Source organism: Takifugu flavidus, chromosome 1 (assembly GCF_003711565.1).
Source record: "Takifugu flavidus isolate HTHZ2018 chromosome 1, ASM371156v2, whole genome shotgun sequence".
Lineage (NCBI taxonomy): Eukaryota > Metazoa > Chordata > Actinopteri > Tetraodontiformes > Tetraodontidae > Takifugu > Takifugu flavidus.
In genome coordinates this window covers 13,495,853-13,517,028 of record NC_079520.1, presented here as the reverse complement: position 1 = coordinate 13,517,028, position 21,176 = coordinate 13,495,853, and the positions used below count along the sequence as shown (strand labels likewise).

Genomic DNA, 21,176 nt, shown 5'->3' with positions numbered 1-21,176 from the left:
ATAATTACTGCTGAATGTCTAAACGCAGGCCGCAGTCCCGGCTCCCCCCCTCGCCTCTGTGGTCCTCCATGTTCACGCTTGCAAAATGTTAATTTAGGTAATGTGGCTTGGCCCTTGTCAGATAAAACTGTTTTGTAGTTTCACTAATACATAATGGTCCATCTGATTAGGTGACATTAGGCCCATCTTTCAGACAATCAGCCCGCACCTTTCCTAATGTCTCCTCACAGACTCGGGGCACTGCTGAGTGATCAAGACGTGCAATAGTGCAGATTTCACCAAATGGCCCTCCACTGTGAAACTGAGCGAGGAATCGGCTGCTAATGCAGTCTGAGCTCCCCGTCTTCACCCAAACTTCACTCTAGTGGCGTCTGAAGCTGGAAATGTTCCTGCAGCCGGTCGAACGAGCGCAAAAAAACAATCCTGCGTGATCCAGCGATAAGCAAACAGAGGCGGGATGTGGAATAATCATGTTCCACGATCAGTCGGGCCGAGTAGAGGGGGATCGGCCCGCGTCCGAGCGCCGCCGCTGTGCATTTCCTGCAGCGCGTCGCACAGCAAAGTCAAGTGAAATGTAGCAACGCAACTATGATGCACATTTGGTATTTAAAGTCGGCGTGCCTCGTGGTCATATTTGTACTGAAATGAATTTATTACAAAAATGTGCAATGATATGAAACACGTAGCCGCGGGGGCTCCTCTCACATGCCAGCGCAGGGAGGGAAGGCATCAGATGCAGGAGGCAAGAAAAAAGAGCATCGCATCGGAGGTGAGAGCCGTGAATCTTTCATGACAGGAAAAGAGAAGAAAGATTTAAGTCATTAAATGGATAAATTAAACGCCGGGTCCGAGCGTCTGTTACTCCAGAGTGAGCTTGAGTTGTCCGGAATCAACAAGAAGCATGGCTTTATGATTGATTACCCGTGGTAAGTCATATTGTTCTTTCAAGGTTGATTGAAACTTTAACCTCATTTTTATTAAAAGGATAAAAAAAAGGGAGAGAAATACTTCAGGCCTTGAATTTTTACAATGCAGCATTGAATTATGCAGCAATCAGTCAATTATTCATCTCTGTAGCCGTGTTACGGCCATGCTTTAAAAAGCATGCAAAAACGGGAATGGGCCAAACATGCTGCATCAGCACGTTTCCTCAGAAGTGCTTACCAGAGAGATTCGTCTTTCAATGTCAATTTCATATTATTTTATGGGTTTTAGGAGCGCTACCTGTTACCGAAATGATCCCTGTGGATAAGTGCGAGCGGCTCCAGAGCCAAACAAACAAGCCTTTCTCAGAAATGATCCGCGAGGCCGTCATTAAAAACAAGAAGCTGTCAAGAATACTTCAATAAAAGCAAGATTAGGTACAACATTCTACTCTCCCGCGTTACGCTTCAGCCTTACACGGATACGGTGGTGTGTGTGTGTGTGTGCGTGTGCTTTTTACATTCATACAGAGACAAGTTTCATGCTGATGCTGCTAATATATGTCACTTGGAAATACACTTAAAAAATTGGGTTTTCTTTCCATTTGAACGAGCAGCCAATGCAGTAAAAACAAATACACAAGAGTGAGTCCAGACCAACACTTTCAACGACTCTGAGACTCCTAACAACATATTTGGCCACAGCAAACAGTTATATTTGACCGTCTCCACGGTGACGACAAGCTCTTCTTCAACAAGGTGGCACAAAACAGGATCTGACCAGCACGTTTATCATCAACATGTTAACTTTATTTGAACTTGAAGTACAATGAAGAGATGATTCAAGAAGCTATATAAGTTATCAGTGACAACAGACCTAGACACTCCATTGAGAATAAAAAGAACAAACACATTGTGATCATGGGAGACTCCTCCTCCTCCTCCTCCTCTTCCTCCTGATTGTAACACATAAGTTCTAAACTGGTTTGCAGGTAAAGGACTGACATCAGCTTATGTTTAGAGAATATACACAGGCGTTTCAGCACCGGAATACAAATGATTTAAGGGCAAAAAATGATACATAACCCCCCTGATAATGTATCATGGGTTCTCTTTTGCTCATGTTCAAAGACCATAAAAAAAAAGAATGAGTTTGGATTCAAAAGGGATTTGAGCGATGGAATTTTTCAAAAAGTGTCCCGACTGATTGTTTCTCAAGCAGACACGTGATCGATCGCGTTTATTCTGGAGCTTTTCTTTTATTCCGACTAGAAAATTCATTGAGAGGTGCAGAATTTTTTCTTGTGGGTGTGTCTCATGACAAAGAAAACAAAAAAGTACAGTAAATTCCAAGAAATATTACCTCTGTTACAAAGATTACAGGATTATTGACAGCAAACGTCTTCATTTTGTAAGTGAAATGTTTGATAGTTATCATCCGGGCTTGAGGCGGGTCAAGCCGAAATATTTGATCAGCACAATAGAGGATTTATTAAATATCATAATTCCAGGACAAACATTTACATGCCTGCATGCTTTCTCACCAAAATGGCAGCTATAGGAAAGAATGATGGCTCAGAAATAGAACGAAACAAAACTATAGGTTTATATAAATGGTGGTATTGTTTGCCTAATAGCTCTAATGCATACACAATACCTCTTAACATTATATACACACCTTGTCAATCCCCTCAGGATCGATAAGAGTCCGATTCGCTATCGTGATCACCAGATCTTTTATGTACAACAACGGTAAAAAGGAAACTTGATTGTTTTGTCATCTAATTTAGAAAACATAAAAATCAAATGTGAGTGTTCTCCTTGAACACGCAGATCAATCCACAGATATTTTTCTTCTTTGTCACAAGGTTCATCTTTGTGTTTTTTTTTTTTCCTTTAGCGTCTCAAAATTCAATTTGAAATACAAAACGAAACTTCAGTCTGATTTTTTTTTTCTTTTGATTTTGAAGCTTTCTCGCTGGCTGAGATACAGTATAAAAATCTTCAGTGCTGATTTTATGAGTTATTACCAACTGTGTACCACGGGTACATCTTTACTGTGCTCGATATATGTGTTTATCCTTCACACCGGCCGTCCCACTAAGTCAAAACCTGCTTTATCAAGCCAGAGTGTTTAATGTTGGTCTCGGTGAGAGAAAACAAAAAAATGACTTTTTTTTAACTCTACATTCACACAAAACCTCCCATGTGGGTGAACACAGCATTTCCACTCCTACAAGCAGCTTCTTCCCTCTACTAAATCAGCCTGGGATGGGGGACACTGAATCTTCAAGAGTTTGCTTTTGTTTCTGTCTTTTTAATTTCTTTTTTCATTATTATTATGAAATTTCCATTCCCTCCAGCTCCTGGTGGCCTTATCAGTACATCACTGTGGTTTTCAGGAACAGTCTTCCATCTGCAACAGAGGACACACACAAGCCAAGAATTAGCCAAGAGCTAACATCCTGCTGATGATGATGAAGGGAAAAAAAGAGGACAAAGCAGCGCTCAGGATGTGATTGTCGACGTAACCTCAAAATGTTGCCCCGCGGTCTCCCAGTTTCAGCTGTGCTAATGTGGATTTGAACCCAACCAGATAAAATTAACTTGGCGACCAGCGCAAAAGTGATTAAATATCACGCACTCACCGAGTTTACAACCGTTGATGGCCCTTTTATGATTTATTGGAGCGTGTTGTTGACGTCGGAGAGAAGAATAAATAAATCATTTTAACCTTTTGTATTGAAGCTCATGTGCGGCACATAGAACTACACGCACACGCAAGGACACTGTTGCATGCATATTTGATCAGCAGTGCAGCTCACGCTGTAAAAGCAGCTCCGATAACAGGACAGAAGGTACAGGAACAGTAGAAGACATCTCTACTGATGTGCTTGTTTGAGCATAATACTGCACTCATGGCGTGGAGCACACTCTTAAGTGACATTTCCTGCATGGAAATCGTGTTGATTGAAAACGGCGGGCGCTGCTTTACTGCGTTATCTCCAGACACCTCCAACCTAACGAGCGTTGTCCATTTCCAGCACAACACTCTTGTCTGAGTGTTCGCCTGAGCGAGCAGCACGGCTCCGGAGTCGAGCTGGTAAAAGCATCTGTTAGGCACAGCTCAGGAGCTTGTCTGACGTTTATTACCTCGGCGATGCCTCCGCCGGAGTGAGGCTACAGCGGCGCCTTTAAGGAAGGCGCACCTCTCGATGGCAGCGCGCGTAAATAATTCAGCATTAAAGGGGGGCGCACACAAAGACATTTAGCAGCGCAAGTTGTCGGACATGACACGAGCCGCGGAAGGACATCGGAGACGACGTTTGACTCCTGCTGAATCGGGGGCCCTGGGGGGGGGGGGCAGGGGTCTGAAAGTGCAATCACCTGTTCCAAAACACACTCTGCATTTTTTCTGGAATTGAAAACTTGCATGTCAGATTTAAACTTTAAAGGAATATCATTGCACACAGCAAATTCTGGCTCATTTAATACACCCCCCCCCCCACACACCTCTTTTTTGGCCATTGGTTTATGAGCTGCTGTGCACGGGGGAGAAGAGACAACAAAGGCGTGTTGCGTGCGTGTGTTTACAGTAAGCGTGTGTGGAAGGTGGAGGGGGGGCGCCAGGGTGGCGTACAAACACACAGGCTAATTACCCAGCATCGCCGCGGGTCTCGGCGGCATTGCTCTCTGGCTGCCTCCATCCAGGCACCAAACACAGAGCTCGGCATAAAAGTCATACGGCACGGATGCAGACAGGGGGGGGGGGCGGCGGCATGCACGGGCCGGGATGCACCGCTGTCGACACGCGCCTGCTTTTCTTTGCATGTTATGCTCACCTGGCTTCACAGTTGGAGCAGTTTATAGAGGTGCAAATAGAAACGCAGCCTCATTGAAATGATCTGACAGCTAATGACATCCGAGGCGTCGCGGCTTTCTGCCTCACCTCTGATGAGCAAAACCCCAACAGCTCAAACATAGAGCAAATGTTGAAACATCTTCTTTTTTGACACCTGTCACCTGATGCTGTGACATGTCGTTTGGTGGAAAGCGTTCTCATTAAAACATGTAAAAACGTAAAATATATATATATATATTTATATATATATATATTCAAATCAAGATGAAAAGTTCATTAAAGAAAATAAATATTTCATTAGATGCTAAATAAAACAAAGGGATTTTTTTTGGCTTCTCTCAGCATAAAATTCCTTTGAAAGATTAATTAATACATGTAAATTATGCAAATTATGCCCATGCAAATATTTTATGAAGACAATTAAGGGATCCATTAATTACAGTCTTTTTTGCTTCAGTGACATTCATTCATTTAATTTTAATTTCACTTTAACTGTTTTGATGTTTAATCTTGCAACAAAGAACTTTATCTCTGCGCACAGGGTCGCGTAAACTTGCCCGGCACATCGAGTGGGACGCAGCGGGGAATCGGAAGCAGATAGTGGGGGAAGATATTCGCATGTGCGCGGTTGCCAGGCAGTTACTGGCGAGGTTTTACGGTCCCAGTAGCTCGGCTGCCTGTTAAAAGAGCCACGTTCCCACTTGGACCTGATTCAAAACACTGTAAAAGCAATTAATAAACACAGACTGTGTTAATATCGCAGAATTAGAGAAGTGTGACAAAAGACAAATAGAAATAATTAGTTCTCTAAAATTATGCTCTCATTACTCCCCCCCAGCACCCTCTCTCTCTCTCTCTCTCTCGCTCTCTCTCTCTCTATTATCCGCGCTCCCTCTCCTGTTTTTGACTAGTTTGGAGTTGAGAATCTACCCGCACATTCCTCTTAGCTTTCATGCGAATGATAGGCTTGTTATTTTCCCCTTCTGCTTGTGTAATTTATCAAAATCCTTCCTTTTTTTTGCCACGTGAGGTTAATTAAGGGTAGAGCTTGCAGGGTAGAGCAACAGAGACATGGGTGGCAGACAAATGCTCTGCTAATTAAACCAAAGCACACAAAAATGCAGCTTTTTATGCGCTGTTCACATTTGGGGGGGGGGGGGGGGGGGGGGTAAGACAAAAATCCATTCTGACAAAGATCAAATAAAATACACATATTTTCTTTAATATGCTCACTGTCTGTCCAAGGTTTTAACACTGTATTTGATATAATTAGATTAGAAAAGTGCCAGCTCTTCATACGAGAGCCGGAAGATTAAAGTGGCTAAATATACTAATTTGGTATGAAATGAGGGGCCATAACTGTGCTGTATCTGAACATGATCATTGCATTTAAATGATGACATATGGATTTCCTTTTTTAGGGACATCAAACTGGTTCAGATTCCCGCAGTGCCTGAATGGCATTTAATTAAGGGGGACTCATCATTTCTCTCGAAGCATCCTCGTTGCTTTTGCCCTTTCACTAAATATCAGTTCAGTAGACTAATCAAACATTAAAGAGTTAAAAACAGGCCCCCTCTTATTCCCGCATAGGAGGGTGAATATTTTCCACTTTTCTCAGCAAATTACACGGAGCCTTTTCCTGGATAAATTAGGCCCTCTCCCACTGATAAGGCTGGTCCGGGGCCGACGCAGCTGAGGCACATTAAAGGGAGACGTTCGAGCAATAACGAGGATATTCAACCTCTGCGAGATGTTTTCTAGCTGGGTAAACACTGATAGCAGACGGTCGACCGAGGTTATCGCAGGAGCACCCTTCCCCAAACGCGTAGCGCACCCCCCAAGGCTAACAAACAAACAAACCATTAAAAATGTACAAGCCTTATTCATAAAATGGATTGATTTGCCCATTTATTGCTATCAGAGGGGGGATTCCATAGTTTTTTTTTGCGTGGGGGGGGTTTGGTGGTTTTATGACTCATTAATGCTGCCAGTAATAATGCTGCCGTAAATAAACCCTTTTTTGATTCGTGCTCAGTGACGTTACAGCTGGGTCCTTTTGCTACTCTTGTCTGGGGTTTCCGGTGATAATCGGTTTCCTGAACGCACCGCAGTCATTTAAAGTCAAGTAAAGAACAATATTATTTCTGTAAAAAACCAATGATCTTGACCTGGTGCCGTGGCCCAGATGGTGAGCTGTATGCCTGAACAGCAGGCACAGGAACACTAATGTTCATAAATTGAACAGTGTGTGTGTGTGTGTGTGTGTGTGTGTGTGTGTGTGTGTGTATGTGTGTGCATGGCTGTGTGCAGGGGGGAGCAGGACGTGGTGGGGTGTGTGTGCGCGTGGCAGCAGCAGAGAGGAGAGCATGAGGGAAAAAAAGAGAGCCAGAGAAAGGGAGAGAGATTTATTGTCTCATCTGAGCCCCTGTACCTTGTATTGTCCTTTCAGCATCTGTTCTTCCACTGCTGCGGTCGCTCTCCATCTCAGGGGTCAGAGAGTCTGTGAGGAGAGAGGGATCAGCGCCGTTAAACATCCCTGACACCCAACTATCACAGCACCGCTTCCAAAGCATCGCTCACTGAAAACAAGAGGCTCTGAGCTGTAACGCAGCCCTTGTGTGTTCTGGATGGATTCAGCCGGGAGCGAGAGACGAATTAATCTGTAACCTCACCTCCAGAACAATAATCTCTCAGAAAGTTAGCCTGGCTTAGACGCGTTTGGCTAAAAAATGTTGCGTCTTTTGAGGGGGGAAAAGGAAAGTGGAAGTGCTCCATTCGTATAAATATGTCTGAAATTGACAGATAGCTGCAACCATTTGAGAAATTAAAGCCACCGTCAGAGATAGGAGATATCAGATGTTTGTGGTCAGTTCAAAACAGGAAATATAATAACATTAACCTACACAGATGAATGTGAATGACTAAATGAATCTGTAAAAGGGGGAAAATTTAGAATATAAACGGAATTTTTAATTTCAGGTTGGGGACATTAAAACAGCAACAAAAGTGATCACAGCTTTAGATAAGAGGCTCTATTTCAGACATTTTATTACTGTGCAGTTAACGATAAGGGATGATGAGACGGCAGATAGGTGGGATATTACTAGATCTGTAATTTTACTTTGCTCCAGGTATCTCCTGGAATATCAGAATGAGTCGGAGGTGAAGTGTCTGACCGTTGAGCGAGCGCATGCTGTCAGAGGGCGACGGCTGCTTCAGGGTCTGCTCAACCTGCTCCCTCCTCTTGGATTCGTACTCCAACGCTTCTTGGAGTTTCCTCTTTGCCTTCTTCTCTTTCTTCAGACGCTTCTGAATGATCGCTGGAATGGTGCGAGACAGAGAGTTACCCACGAGTGGAAGATGCAAAATCACGTAAAGCTAAATATTTGATAGCGTATTAAGATCTTCCTTTATAAAATAAAATACTGGCTGAGCCTTAACAAACTGCTGCGGGGAATTGTAGCAAATTGAAACATTTATTGGGATATTTTTTTTTATGAATTTCTCTCATTAAACATAAACGACACAGTTAGCATATGCAGCTGATGCATTTAACATGAGACCCGGTGAATTTCTCAGAGTAAATGTGTATTAGCAATTAGGGGAACTGACTCTGAGGAGGGAGAGCCACCGCTAACGTGTAACCGGAGAAGCCGCCTGCGTCAGTGACTCGATGAAAAAATTAAAAATGCATGTGGGTGTAGCTATCGCGACTGCAGACGGCACACACACAAACATGCAACAGTCACTGGCTGGTAGTTGTCAGGCGCTACCTCTGTTCTTCTGTTCCATGGCGAGCTGTTTCTCCAGAGTCTCCCTGAGCTCCCGCTCTCTGAACAGCTCCATCTTCAGCTCCGTCTTCTCTAGCTGCACCTGCTTCTCCTGGGCCCGCGCGTTGTCAATCGCCACCTTGAGCAGGCCCTGCACACACACACACACACCACATGCATGAGCGTGTATACGCAGTGGTGAGGAGAAGAGAAGGGAGAGGAGGCAGCAGGGAAAAGAGAGTGACGTGGACTATTTAAGAGCTTCAAGCTGAAGTGACAGCTAACCACAGTGAAAGTATGTCACAGCACTTCTTTGTGCTGAAGCGGAACGCAGGGCCAAACGCCGGCTGCCAGCTTTGTGACTGCGCTCAGGTGGGCCATCCCAGTTTGAGGGTCTTTTCCATCTGTGAGGAATTCATCATTTTTCCAGTGTCAATATACACAATTAAGGATGTTAGATGTTACCTGGTCAGACCTACAGGCGGACAGGGCAGCATACTGTAGTCTGGTGCATATGGAAGATGTACATTAAATCCAGAACTTAGATTTGAATTGAGTCTGGAATTTCTGAACTTTTCTAGGTTTTAGAGCCTCTTTTGGCCAGTGTGACCATGGCTGGACTTCATTTAAAGTTTTAAGGGCTCATTCATTTCTAAATAATTGATTGAATTTTGAAACAGAGGATGAAATGACAGCGTCACATCTTTTTTATTTCCTTACCTTAAAAATTTTACATTTTGAGGGATATTCTTTTTTTTTTTTACATTTCTTGAAATGTAACCTAACAACAATTTTAAAACCTTTTAAATATACAGTCAAATCTAACACACTTGTTCGGCATTTTGAAATGCGGCAACTGAAACTTGTACGCTGCAGATTCTAGGTTTAATGTATGTGCAGATTTTACAGTTCCAATTGAAATGGACTCAGCTTTCCAACAGAACCTTTCTATTTTACACACAGTGGCCCCTTTCTGGACTGTTTTAGTGTCTGCGGAATATTTGTATGCTCCTGATACAACACAATAGAAGTGAATACCCTGAAGGACATGTGACTCTTCATGTATCAATTACATCGCTGCCATTTGGACTCTGGCGGTTCTGAACTGAAGCGACAGCTCGAGTCAAAGCCACAAAGAGCGTCAGACACTGGAATCACAATTATTCCCCATCCACAAGCAATTATATCAAATGCGCTGGACGATATCTTACTAATTGTTGATTCTTTTGACCCCAATTTATACTAAGTTGCTTTATCTTCATTTTCTGCTTGGTTTCATTTTGTTGATTTATATATAAATATCTTGCGGACGGAGCATTATCAAAGATGAGTGGAGTGTTGGGAGCTGCTCATGGGTTTACTTGTGGCTCTGTAATTACCACACGCCGCCAAAGGAGAGGCAGGACAGTGATGCCAGCCTACAAGTGCAATGAGGAGGGCAGCGGCGCGCACACATCATTACCCTCGGTGACAGAAGGCAAATACATTCATCTTTCTGACTGCGGTTGTTTGAGCCGAAGCCTAAAAGGCGCACTGAGGAGAAGGGTGCTGCAGATGTGTGTGAGGTACTTTTACTGATGGGCTCACTTAGGAAAATGGCGCCTTTTCAAACTTGGGAGAATTATAAGTATTTCATCTACTTCCGTGGATAGATTTTCTTTATTTAAAGGACTTTCTGTTTTCATTTAACACAAAGATTGCCGGGCAGACATCGCTGGTACGTGCTGAGGGAGCTTTAAATGTCCTGCAAATGCGGACTGGAAAAGTCAAGAAAACGATATCAGCTGCATTTTTCGTCTGTCACTGGCAGAGAGCGTGTTCAGAAACAGAGCGAGCAGCCATCTGACCTGATGTGAACAGACTGGCGTGCTGCTCTGGGACCGTCTGTACACACAGCAGTTTGAAATAATCAAATTTGGCATGTGTGTGTCTGTGTTTTCTTTTCCTCCACGTGGCTGAAATGGGTTAAATGTAGTCTACAGATGTACGCTGTTATTAAAGAACACAGCCAGAATGGAGTCAAACAGGGTCGCTGGACAATACCTGTATGTTGGTGAGGAGAGTCTCTATAGACGACAAGCCATCTGGGAAGAGAAATGGTGATGGGAAGCCTGGAGGCAGGGCCTGTCCGGCCAGTGACAACCTCTCGTAGGTGTCTCTGGCTGTTGGGGTGCACACCGAGGTCTCCTCTGTAAAGGAAAAACAATAAAAAGAGCTGGATGACAATGGTTTATTGGTAGTGGGGAAACATATAGATTGTGATCCCAGAATTCCCCGCGCAGCAGGAGCTCAATGGAATTGTATTGGGCTCCTGTTCTGTTGCTTCCCAAGCCTTGAATGTGGGGTTAAGCAAAAATCATCTGACACATAAATCCTGCTTCCACCATTAAAGGTATGTCATGCGGACTAAGAAATCGGGAGCAAGCCCGCCGCTTGACCCCAGAAGCCGAGGCCTCCTTTGTGTACATACACGGGCGCCTGTCAAGCCCGAGATGACATCATCCTCCATTCATCACTGGCGGAGGGGTAGGGCCCTGCCATCTGCTGTCCAGCCTCTCCACCAGGCCTCAGAGGAGGGAAGAGGAGCAGGGGAGGGGAGGGCGAGGAAGCAGCAGACGCAAATGCATTCTGGTCAACCTAAAACAGCATGTCCGGCGCTGCTGTCTGTTGCCCCATCAGATCCGTCACGTTTTTAAACACCACAAGCTTTTCCGACATCCGATGCTCCGATCTGGCCAGTCCGACGGGTGGGGGTGGGTGGGGGGGGTTGTTCATTAGTTTATTCAAGCAGCTCACACGCCGTCAGCTGTTTAACTGTTAATTTAATAAAAGGAGGGGAAACCATTTGATTTGTAAGGTGGAGCCCAGGCGGCGTTGTGCACGGCACCTCTCTGCTCTCATCCACTCTCCGTATCTGTTTATGTGCGGGCTGCATCTTGTACACACAGCGAGCCGAGCCGAACAGCCCACCCCTCCACCCCCCACCCCCACCCCCCCCATCAATATTCACCAACGCCAGCCAAGTGCTGGGAACAGCTGGTCTTACATTAATTAGTTTAAAGTATTTATTTCACCCATCCTCCGAGCAGATTGAGCAAAAACATTGGAGATTATTTGAAGCATCTGCAAATGCCCTGGAAACATCTCAGCGCCAAAAGCCGAGTGCTAGAATTTGCAGTTTAGGCTTGTAATTTCAACATTTTTTTTTACTTCTTACAGAGGGAAAGATGGTGAAATATGCACCGCTGGTCCGTGGAGAGAGTAAACAACCTTTCTCCTCTTTCAGATGGAGTTCACTCCTGTTGATTAATTAGAATGGATGGTTGCCTAATGGATTAAAATTTGTTTATAATTTGACTTCATAGAAATAATGAATTGCCTACTTTTAAGGAGCCACTCCTGTGGCAATTTGTTTTGTTTGCTGTGGTCTTGTCTGTGGATTGAGGTGGGTGTCTGAGTGGAGATAAAATGCACTCTCCTTACACGGTGGCACAATATGAAAGTCCCATTTTATCTCAATAAAATAACTAATCAAAGATCAAAAGCATTACAGTTGGCTCCAGCTCAGGTTGATATAGATGCATTGCATGCATTATATGCTCGCATCACCCACCTCCAATAAAATCACCATAACAACTAGAGACGTTAGTAGACCTCGGGGAAAGGTCCGCCGTTGTAGCTTTGTAATTGATTTGTACTGTAGGCACTTTGTCCCTTATTTAGTGTTGGCATAAATCATAAATCATTGCTTTAACAAACTCCGGCTTCCCACTCAGCAGGCCTCCCCTCCAACACAATGTTGGATCACACGGAATACGTGATGGCTTTGTTGCAGGGGAAACAACCTGTCATGCTCTGGGAAAAGCAAACAGCGTGTTTTGTTCGACAGACTCCGACTACCGCGCAGCACCTCTTGTCAGGGAACATATCCGCACGGAGCCCAGCATAAATACCGACGTGTTCAAAGGAAAGGAATGGGAAGCTAATGAGCGGCTAATTTAATCAATATAATCAAAAGCGGTTTAATGAAACTCAAATGTAAATTCGAGCGGAACATGATTTAGATCTTCCGTTTCTTTCCTTCTTATGTTATTGCCCCCTCTAGACCCTCCCTCTTTTCCTCCATTCCTGGCTGCAAACGCTGGCATGTGTTTGCATGTTTATTTCTCACCATCGCTCCAGAATCACTGACTTCAACTTAATTACTGCGACAGGCGTTGGGAGTGATGGGGGCCGGTGGAACGGAGCGCTGTGTTTCCAGGTGATATTTCTCCACACGGCACCGCTGCCAACGGCAGCTGTGACAGCCTTTTTGGCTCACTGTACGCTGAAGGTACAGTTACGGCCGCCAGCCTGTGAAATACTGTGTGCAGCAGAACCACTCGCGGGTCACCTCTGTCACAAATAACATTTCATGCACAACTGTTTCGCCGGATAATAGGAGCCACAAATAAAAACGGGGCGCTGTAAATACAATGCATTCTGAATGAAATGCCATAATTTAAAACAACACCGCCCCGCTCTGCCACCCTCCTCCGCCTTGCTCTCAATAGCTGCAGAGGGAGTCCTTGACAGTGTGCTAGCAATGATGAATCACCCATCCAGTTAATTTTCTCACTCCTCATGTGCTGTGCTGCTAAAACAGCGACCCAAGAATTGACTTGACAAACTATGAATGTATAAAAAATATCACTTGGAGGGATCTGGGCTTATCTCCAATTTACATGTTATTAGAGTTACGCGGCGGGCGGCACTTGGACCGAACAAAGTTGAGGCAAAAAAAGATGGGTGCGCGTGATAAGCGGAGATAAAACGTGTCTAAAAGCCACTTGAAAAGCCTTTGAAATAGTTGAAGGAAAGTTGCAGGGAGCGGGGAGAAGCGGGAGGAAAGTGGCCTGATTTTCAAAATGTGACAGACACACATTGCAATCTGTGGTAAATCTGGAAGAAACCTTGGGAAATTTAGCTGCAATCTCTGGATAAATAGCTGTAATTGACCTTGGGAGTTGAAAATGTGCCATATGTTTCTGGTTCCTGTGTTTGAAACTGAGTCCCTCAGGACATTTCTGCTGAGTCCTTACAGAAAGGCAGGGGGAGAGAGAGAGAGAGAGAGAGAGAGAGAGAGAGAGAGAAGGATGCCGAAAATGAGAGATAGATGGATGGAGACAGAAGATGGATGGGCGGATGGATGGATGGATGGATGGATGGATGGATGGATGGATGGATGGATGGATGGATGGATGGATGGATGGATGGATAGGTGAGGAAGGGTCTGAGTTGTGGAGGAGGCTGGAATAGAATGGGTGTGCCGAGAATAAAAGACTGACAGAGGAGAAGAGGAATAGGGGAGGTGAGGGGAGAGAGGGAGAGCAGAGGTAGATCTGGCTGGCCGAGTCAGTGTGATATATTGACAGGTGAAGCCTTTGTCCTTGCGAGCTCGTGTTCCTCCCAGCAGGAGAAAAGAATGCTAAAGCTGGAGGTTGTCAGCGCAGCCAACACAAAACAAGGCACTGTTTCTCAGCACACAATTACATTTGATGTGACCTGCCAGGGCTGCGGAGAGAGCAGCCTCCTTCAAATGGAGTAGTTATGACCTCTTGGACGGCCATTAGCAGCTAACACAGCATTATTCCACCTGCACTCAAAGCAATGAATTCGGAAAAAAACACTTGCCGGCGGAAATATCAGCCTTCAGAGATCAGAGAACAGAGCTACCGGTGTTTGTATTTGGAAATTTAAAGGACACTAAAAGAAGCACAGATTTACATTACATCTTTTAGTCATTTTGTGTCATTTTGTGTTTGTGTTAGTATTGTTCAAAGCATAATTTAGTGTGTTTTGCCTTATTAGACCTAACAAAAGCCAAAGAGAAGGCTCCTCCGTGGCTCTGTGTGACCCTCTGCTGTTTCTCAAAAGGCACTACAAACCACACAGTCTCATTTCTAAGGATAAATAACAATGTGTGGGGACAGATATGACCTCAGATATCAACTCTTGTGAGTTGTGCAAAAATCTGACTGTATCAAACACAAATCAGTCCAGACTTTCCAGAGTTAAGCTGCTTGCCGACAGATTAAACTTGCTCACCATTTGTACTCGACTCTGATCCCTGACTTCATTTTGTACAAAAAACTTGGCTTAAAGGAGGTCAAATCTTGGCTTAAAAACATTCAAGTGTCCTTCTGTTATTTCTTTGAAGAAGTTTCACCTCCTTTCCAAGAGGGTTCTTCAGTTCTAAACTAACTAGTGGAGTCCTTAAAGGAGGTCCTCTGAGGACTCATTTAGCCTTAACACAGTTTGGTCATAACGCAGTTAGATTTTTCAATTGGAAAATAACTTTTCCCACGTGACCAATGTGGGCTCTTCTCAGTGGAGAAGAACTCAGGCTGGACCTTGGCCACGCATTGTTCTGGTTGGGCTGAACGGAAACATAAATCCTGGTATTTATTATTTCAAATTACTTTGCCGGATTAACTGGCTTACATGGAAATGTTGCTGCAGCTGATTAAGAGTTTGCAGGACACATTGGGAGAAAGAAAACCAAAATTCCTTTGGAATGATCACGTGCATGTGTTGTACACATGTTGGCTATATGCTCTAATAACAAGGAGAAAACATAAGAAGGCACATGCATTCACTCATTAAGCACGCGCAATCGACACACACAGGCACACTCGTGCGCGCTCATCACAATTGAGCTAATTTCCTTTTCATCACAGAGAGAGGAAAATGAGTGTTTGCCCCATCCCTGCTGGGGGACAAAGTCAAGGGGCCTGGTCGGTTTGGGCTAGATTAACAGGTAACATTTGGCTTCCACTCTCTTATCACAGCATGAAAATCAAAGCGTGTGTTTTCCTCTATCGCTCTCTCTCCTTCCCCTCCCTAATGTTCCCTTCACTTAGAGATGAAATCGCTTGCTGCACAAAGCCATTTGGAGAGAGGAGAGAAGGTGAGCGGGATAATCAGGCTGGCCACTGGGCCGTGTTTCCTAAATGCTCTCCAAAACATTACTGTGCACAGGCATAAAATTAGCGGTGGGACCTTAAAATGCTGACATTTAGCATGACTTTTTGGAGAGTGACACCCTCATATTTTCTCGTAGGATATCATTATATTTCGACTGCCCTATGGCTCTGCCTTTCCATTAATAAGCAATTCAGTGTGTCACTTCTGCCTCTCTCTCACTCTCTCTGTCGCCACCTTTTTAAAGTAATGAGTCCATTGCTTTGCCTTAATAAATTGAATCGTATTCTCAAGGCCATATGAAGATAGAGCCACAGATGGACAGGCTGTGTGGAGGAAATAACCATAAATCCTTTACTGTCTGCGAGGCAGTGACAAAAGGAGACAGTTGTGATGCTCGATTGGGATCACGTAGAGATTAAAAAAGACAACCTGAACTTCTGAATCTTGGTCTATCAAACCTGTTCTTGCACGGACGTATAATGTTTGTTTTTCAGCTTTAATTGCAAATAAAACTCTGGGCTTGTGGGTAACCGCAGTCAAACGAGAAGGCTCCACTGTACGCTACGTGCAGCACACCGGCAGCAGAGAAAATCATCTACAAATGAGCATTTTGATGCATAGATTACCACATAATTGTGGATATGATTAAAATCGACTGAATCGCCAAACTATTAGCTGGAGCGAAGGAGAGGAGTACAGCGTGAGAGGCCGAGAGAGTGAGAAGTGGAAGGGAAACAGGGCGAGCAAGAGGCGAGGGAGCGGAATCCATGTTGACTTCCATTCAGGAGGAAGATATCTTGTCTCTTTATGCGGCCCATGTCATATTTATTGCATAAAGGTCAGAGTGTTCATTTGTTCAAAGTCAGCGTTTTCCCTCTCTCCTCTCCTCCATGTAATAAATGCAGGGGCTATGTCATTATCGGACCTCGGAGGATTACAGGCTTGGCTGACTGTGATGACTGCATAAAAGCATGTGGGACTTTTGTTTCTTCCAGCGCACACTTTCAAATGAGCTCTTGAAGTGAAACGCAGAGAGACAAGAAGGGGGTTTTGCGACGGCACACGACGGGGCAAGGTGATTAAAGGTCAGAGATCGCAGCGGTGAACACGTGACCTTTTATAACAGCACAAATCACGACACAAGCCCAAAAATAGAGACCTAAATGCGTTTTCTGTAATTCACCTATTGACGCTTCCACTCCTCTGGTAGATACCAGATAATACGAGAAAAAGGACATTTTGAAGGTGTGTAGTTTGTCTCTGCATATTGACCTCTGCTGACCGGGTCCAGTTATCGACACAAGAATCCCAGAGATTAAATTGGCCTAAACTATTGATTGGGTGCTTTGCCTCAATCATTGCTCTTTCAGAAGGGGATCCTTTACACTGTACACCCCACTAATCTCTCTGACCCACTAACCATCGAGCCATTTTATTCCCAGCTCTTTATTTAGTTCTTGTTTGTTTAGCATTTATTAATTCATTAAGGCGACGTCTCATGCAGCTTAGCTTGGACAGGGACTGAGGAGTCCTGTTTCCAACCGATAGCAATGTGCATTCCAGTAAAATATGCCACCGCATATGCGCCCCACATTGCAATACACATGCCAATTAGAGTACATATTGATAATTAAGCATTCAAACAAACAAACAGAGAGGAAATCCCCCATAATCACCAGGTTTTAATAGAACAAGCATTAGCTTGGTGTGGTTGGCCAGATAGCCCGCTGCTACATCTGAGCTTCACTGGCTTTGTGAGGGGTGGGGCGGAGGTGCAAGGAGACTGGCTGGTGTCATTGCCTGGCATCGCAATCCTACAGACGCCGAAACGAGTGTCGGCGGCGGCTGGCTCTAATCCCGACTGGGTAGACTGAGCTGCTTTTATTTAAAGGAAGACGAAAGAACAAAAGAGGAAATGGGAAATGTAAAACTTTAGAAGGACGGGCTTAGGAGTGCTTGCTCCACCACTGCCTGCTGCAGAAATGGATGCAAATCCATGACTAGTTCCAGTTTCACAGTTATAAAAATACTTAAGGGGTTTAAATGGGAGCGACGTGTTAAACGTGTGGAAATCTGTTTTGATAACATTATTCATAACACTGGCTTTGCACTGTGTGAATTAATAACACTTCATTTGCAGACGGAAGAAAGCCGGCATGGTATTTCCAGTTAAAGAGATTAATTTTTAAACACCTAATTGACAGGCTGGGGTTAGGCAGGATAAGCAACTGACTATAAGGCTGCAGCTGCAAAGTCAAGGTGACTGGAATACTCAGAGAAAGGCTTTCAAAAAGCAGAATGGAGAGCAGAAAGAGAGGGAGGGAGTGAAGAGAATTAGTCCTCAAGCACTTTTTCCCCTCCGCCCACCATTCTTTCTCTCTTTATTAGGAATGATTTACTTTCTCAGTGAAAGGATATAAAAGCTCAAGTATGGCGGCGTAATTATCGCGGAGTGAAAATTTAAAGGTTTGACTCACAATGTCCTCAAGTCAGCGAGTAAGGCTGCCAGATGATGAGTGACTGCGTTCAACACTATAGGCACCCACTTGGTGGTGTTTTATGGGCTTTGCCAGAGAGGAGAACACAAACAGCACTCGGCTCTGCAAGTCTGTAAACATGATGGACTGTGGCACACTACTAGGGATGCTGTTTACCTTGGCAGAGCCTGGCCCCGCAATGTCGAGGCATCGCTTAATTACTGTTTACATGTAAATGCGAAATTATACAAACAACCCTGCAGAATGTCTCCAAAAGCGCAGAAATACATATTCAGGGTCAACCTTATCTGTCTGCAACAGTTGCCGCCGCTAAGATGTGAATTGTTTTGAATCACAAATTGGTTATTGTTAAAAGCTGTTGTCCAAGGGCATTTGTGTAAATACGGCCCCTTCATCTGCATAATGGCAGATGCTCGGATATGTAAAGCGCACCTTGTGCTCTCGGAGAGGAAGGGGAGGAAAAAGCAAAGTGAGCAGGTTTGAGAAAGTTTCATCAGAAATGAGGTCTGTGATCATTAACGTCGCCATTGGAGCCCAGCAGATGATTGCTTTGAGTCCAGGCCTGCTTTCTGACAGTCCAGTTCAGCACATATAGAGGAGCATTGGTGCCTACTGTGCATCTTTGGTATGGCTGAGTACAGCACTTGTTCATTTGCACTGAAGGGTAACATGAAACAGGCCTCAGCCTTCTGATGGACAGGAAGATTTCACCTTCGCCAGTGAATGATAATGCATTATTAAATTTGCCTCTCTGCTCACTAGATACACTTAGCTGACCACAGCATATTTATCTCCCCATCCGAGGCTCACGTCTTGGCAGGAGAAAGCATTCTGTCACTTTTGAGGCATTTCAAAGATTAAAAAGAACCTCTCTCTTTTCAACGTCCCTAAAAGCATCCCCCCTTTCCCAGTGAAATGTGATTAGCGAGAGATGGTGTCACGCAATGGAACATTCATGAGGGGGAGAACAAATATCCAAATGAACTCCCCATGTCCTCAAGGAATAGGCCCTCTCTGCACTATCAGCATTCTCTCTCACATGGGCTGGAGGAAATTTGATTGATCCTCTATTGAATTATTTTTTTGCACTCTTTCATTTCAACAGGACGCACTGACAAGTTGTTTGATCATAAAGCATTATTGTCTGCCAAGTCACATTTCAGGGTTGTGATGGCTAATGATCTTGCCTCCTTACTTGGTGGAAAGTCAGGTAGTCAGCATGTGTTTGAAGCTCGCAACGCCAAGGACACGGCGAGCACTGAGCAAAACACAATGCATTAAAGTCAGGAAGATGAAGAGCGTGAGCTTGGGCCGCATATGTCCAACTTTTAATGATAGCATACGGAGATACCGTCAATGTCAGTGGAACGTTAACGCTGCAGAACTGCAGTCCTCAAACTTTGAGCTGATTATTAATAATGCAAAAATCTCCCCCCATCACCCCCCCCCCCCACACACACATTACACCAGGGCTTCTTCTTCTAGAACATGGCTTCTGCTCCACTGTGGTGACTATGATACCACCATACCGATCCAGGTACCGAGCCCCTCAGGAGAGCGTCTGACAGACGTGGCCAATCAGCGCCTCATCCGCTGGACAGCTGATATGAAAGGATGGACCTCTAGGTGACATAATGCACCACAGGCGTCCATTTGTGCCAGCGAGGACATTACCAGTTAAAGTCCTGTTGTGTCAACAAGCGCATATAACATTTAGCGGGAGGCGCGGGTATCATATTACCAGCAAATTACCCACTTTTAAAAGATGCTGTGCGGGATTGGTTTACGCGCCAAATCATGTCAGCCATTTTAGCCTGGCGTCAAAGAAATGTGTAGTGCGTCTCACTTGGACGGGAGGGCCGCGCTAACATTTAGAAATTTGTTGTTGGCATAAAAACTGCCACATGGTATTTACAGAAAACTCCTACACTTGGATGTACATACATATGGCTTGTGTTTCAAACACTTTCCCCCCCGAGGAAATAAAATGATGTCAAGTGTTTGATGTCCAAAGTGATTTAACAGCCAAAGGCTTCCGTACCTTTCAAATGTTCCCTTGTTTGTCAGCTACCTGCTGTTTCACGAGACAGAGGCTTGTCGGAAGCTATCGCCACAGACTTTCTGTTTGAAGCAATTCAATTAGTCACATGTGAGGTAACATTTAGCTTTCCACTGTTTTTTTTTCCTTCCTCGCCTTTCTCACACATCATTTGATGCCCCCTCCCCCCTTTTTTTCTCAAGGCAAAATTTGGATAAAAATAAATAAATAAAAATATGAAAGTTTTAAAAAACAGCCCCCTCCTTCCAAAAAGACAGGAACCATCTGGCTGTTCTGCACTGGGTGACCCAACTTTGGAACTGCTTTTTTTTTTAGACGACAACAAACAGCCTTTGTCCTTCATCGGCAGAGATGACATGAAAAAGACGAGATATGTTCACAGGATGTGACTGAAGTGACATTATGGCGACTGTCTCTGAGGTGTCTGGCTCTTTTAAAGGCTTCTATACTGCAGGAGCCTGGCCGCCGCATCCTTCTCCCGCTCTCGTTCCGGAGACGGCGTTGTAAAGAGATTAATTTACCGCACTGCCAGGACCACAAAGATCAAACAAGTGGAGAGATATCATTAAACCGTTGGAATGTTATCTCATTTATCTAAACAAACCGATGCGACGAACAAGGCTAATTAAAACGCTCACATAAACAAACGTTCGGATGGCGAGGCCTCCCCCCTTTCCAACAATGGCACACATTTATTTTATTAATCTAAATGCCTCATGTATCATATCATTGCAGTTCAATGTATCTATCATTAATTTTATTCCCTTCACTTAAAGCTTTTATTGGAATTACTTTGGTTATTAGCTGGTTCTAATGTATTGGTTACCTCTGAATCTGGCTGCAACAATCTCTCTTATCTCGCTGCATAAACCTGTGCATGTTATTCAAATTGCCTCATTTATTATGATAGCTTCCTCATGTAAATTGTGCTGACTGCTCGCCCTTGCACAGTCCTCATTAGACTAATGAAAACCTTCAAACGAAAAAACTAAACAACCTGCCAAATAAAGGTCTGGGGTTATTATGAAAATTACAACTGTGGGAGCCGGGAGAAGCTCTCTTCATTAATTCATGCTCAGCAAATTGGTAACTAAT

At 44.3% G+C, this 21,176-nt stretch overlaps 1 protein-coding gene across 4 annotated transcripts in view; it reads right to left on the bottom strand.

Annotated features, from left to right (window-relative positions):
• Positions 1-1,711: 1,711 nt before the first annotated feature.
• The window catches only part of dachd (dachshund d), an 86,409-nt gene continuing 66,944 nt past the window's right edge, over positions 1,712-21,176 (bottom strand). For all 4 annotated transcript variants that reach the window (XM_057036984.1, XM_057036975.1, XM_057036997.1 and 1 more), the window contains 5 exons: positions 10,602-10,747; positions 8,562-8,709; positions 7,965-8,108; positions 7,220-7,288; positions 1,712-3,339 (listed from right to left, as the gene is read on the bottom strand). In XM_057036984.1, coding sequence (XP_056892964.1) covers positions 3,302-3,339; positions 7,220-7,288; positions 7,965-8,108; positions 8,562-8,709; positions 10,602-10,747 — 545 coding nt within the window. In that variant the 3' untranslated portion in view covers positions 1,712-3,301. The remainder of the gene's footprint in view (positions 3,340-7,219; positions 7,289-7,964; positions 8,109-8,561; positions 8,710-10,601; positions 10,748-21,176) is intronic.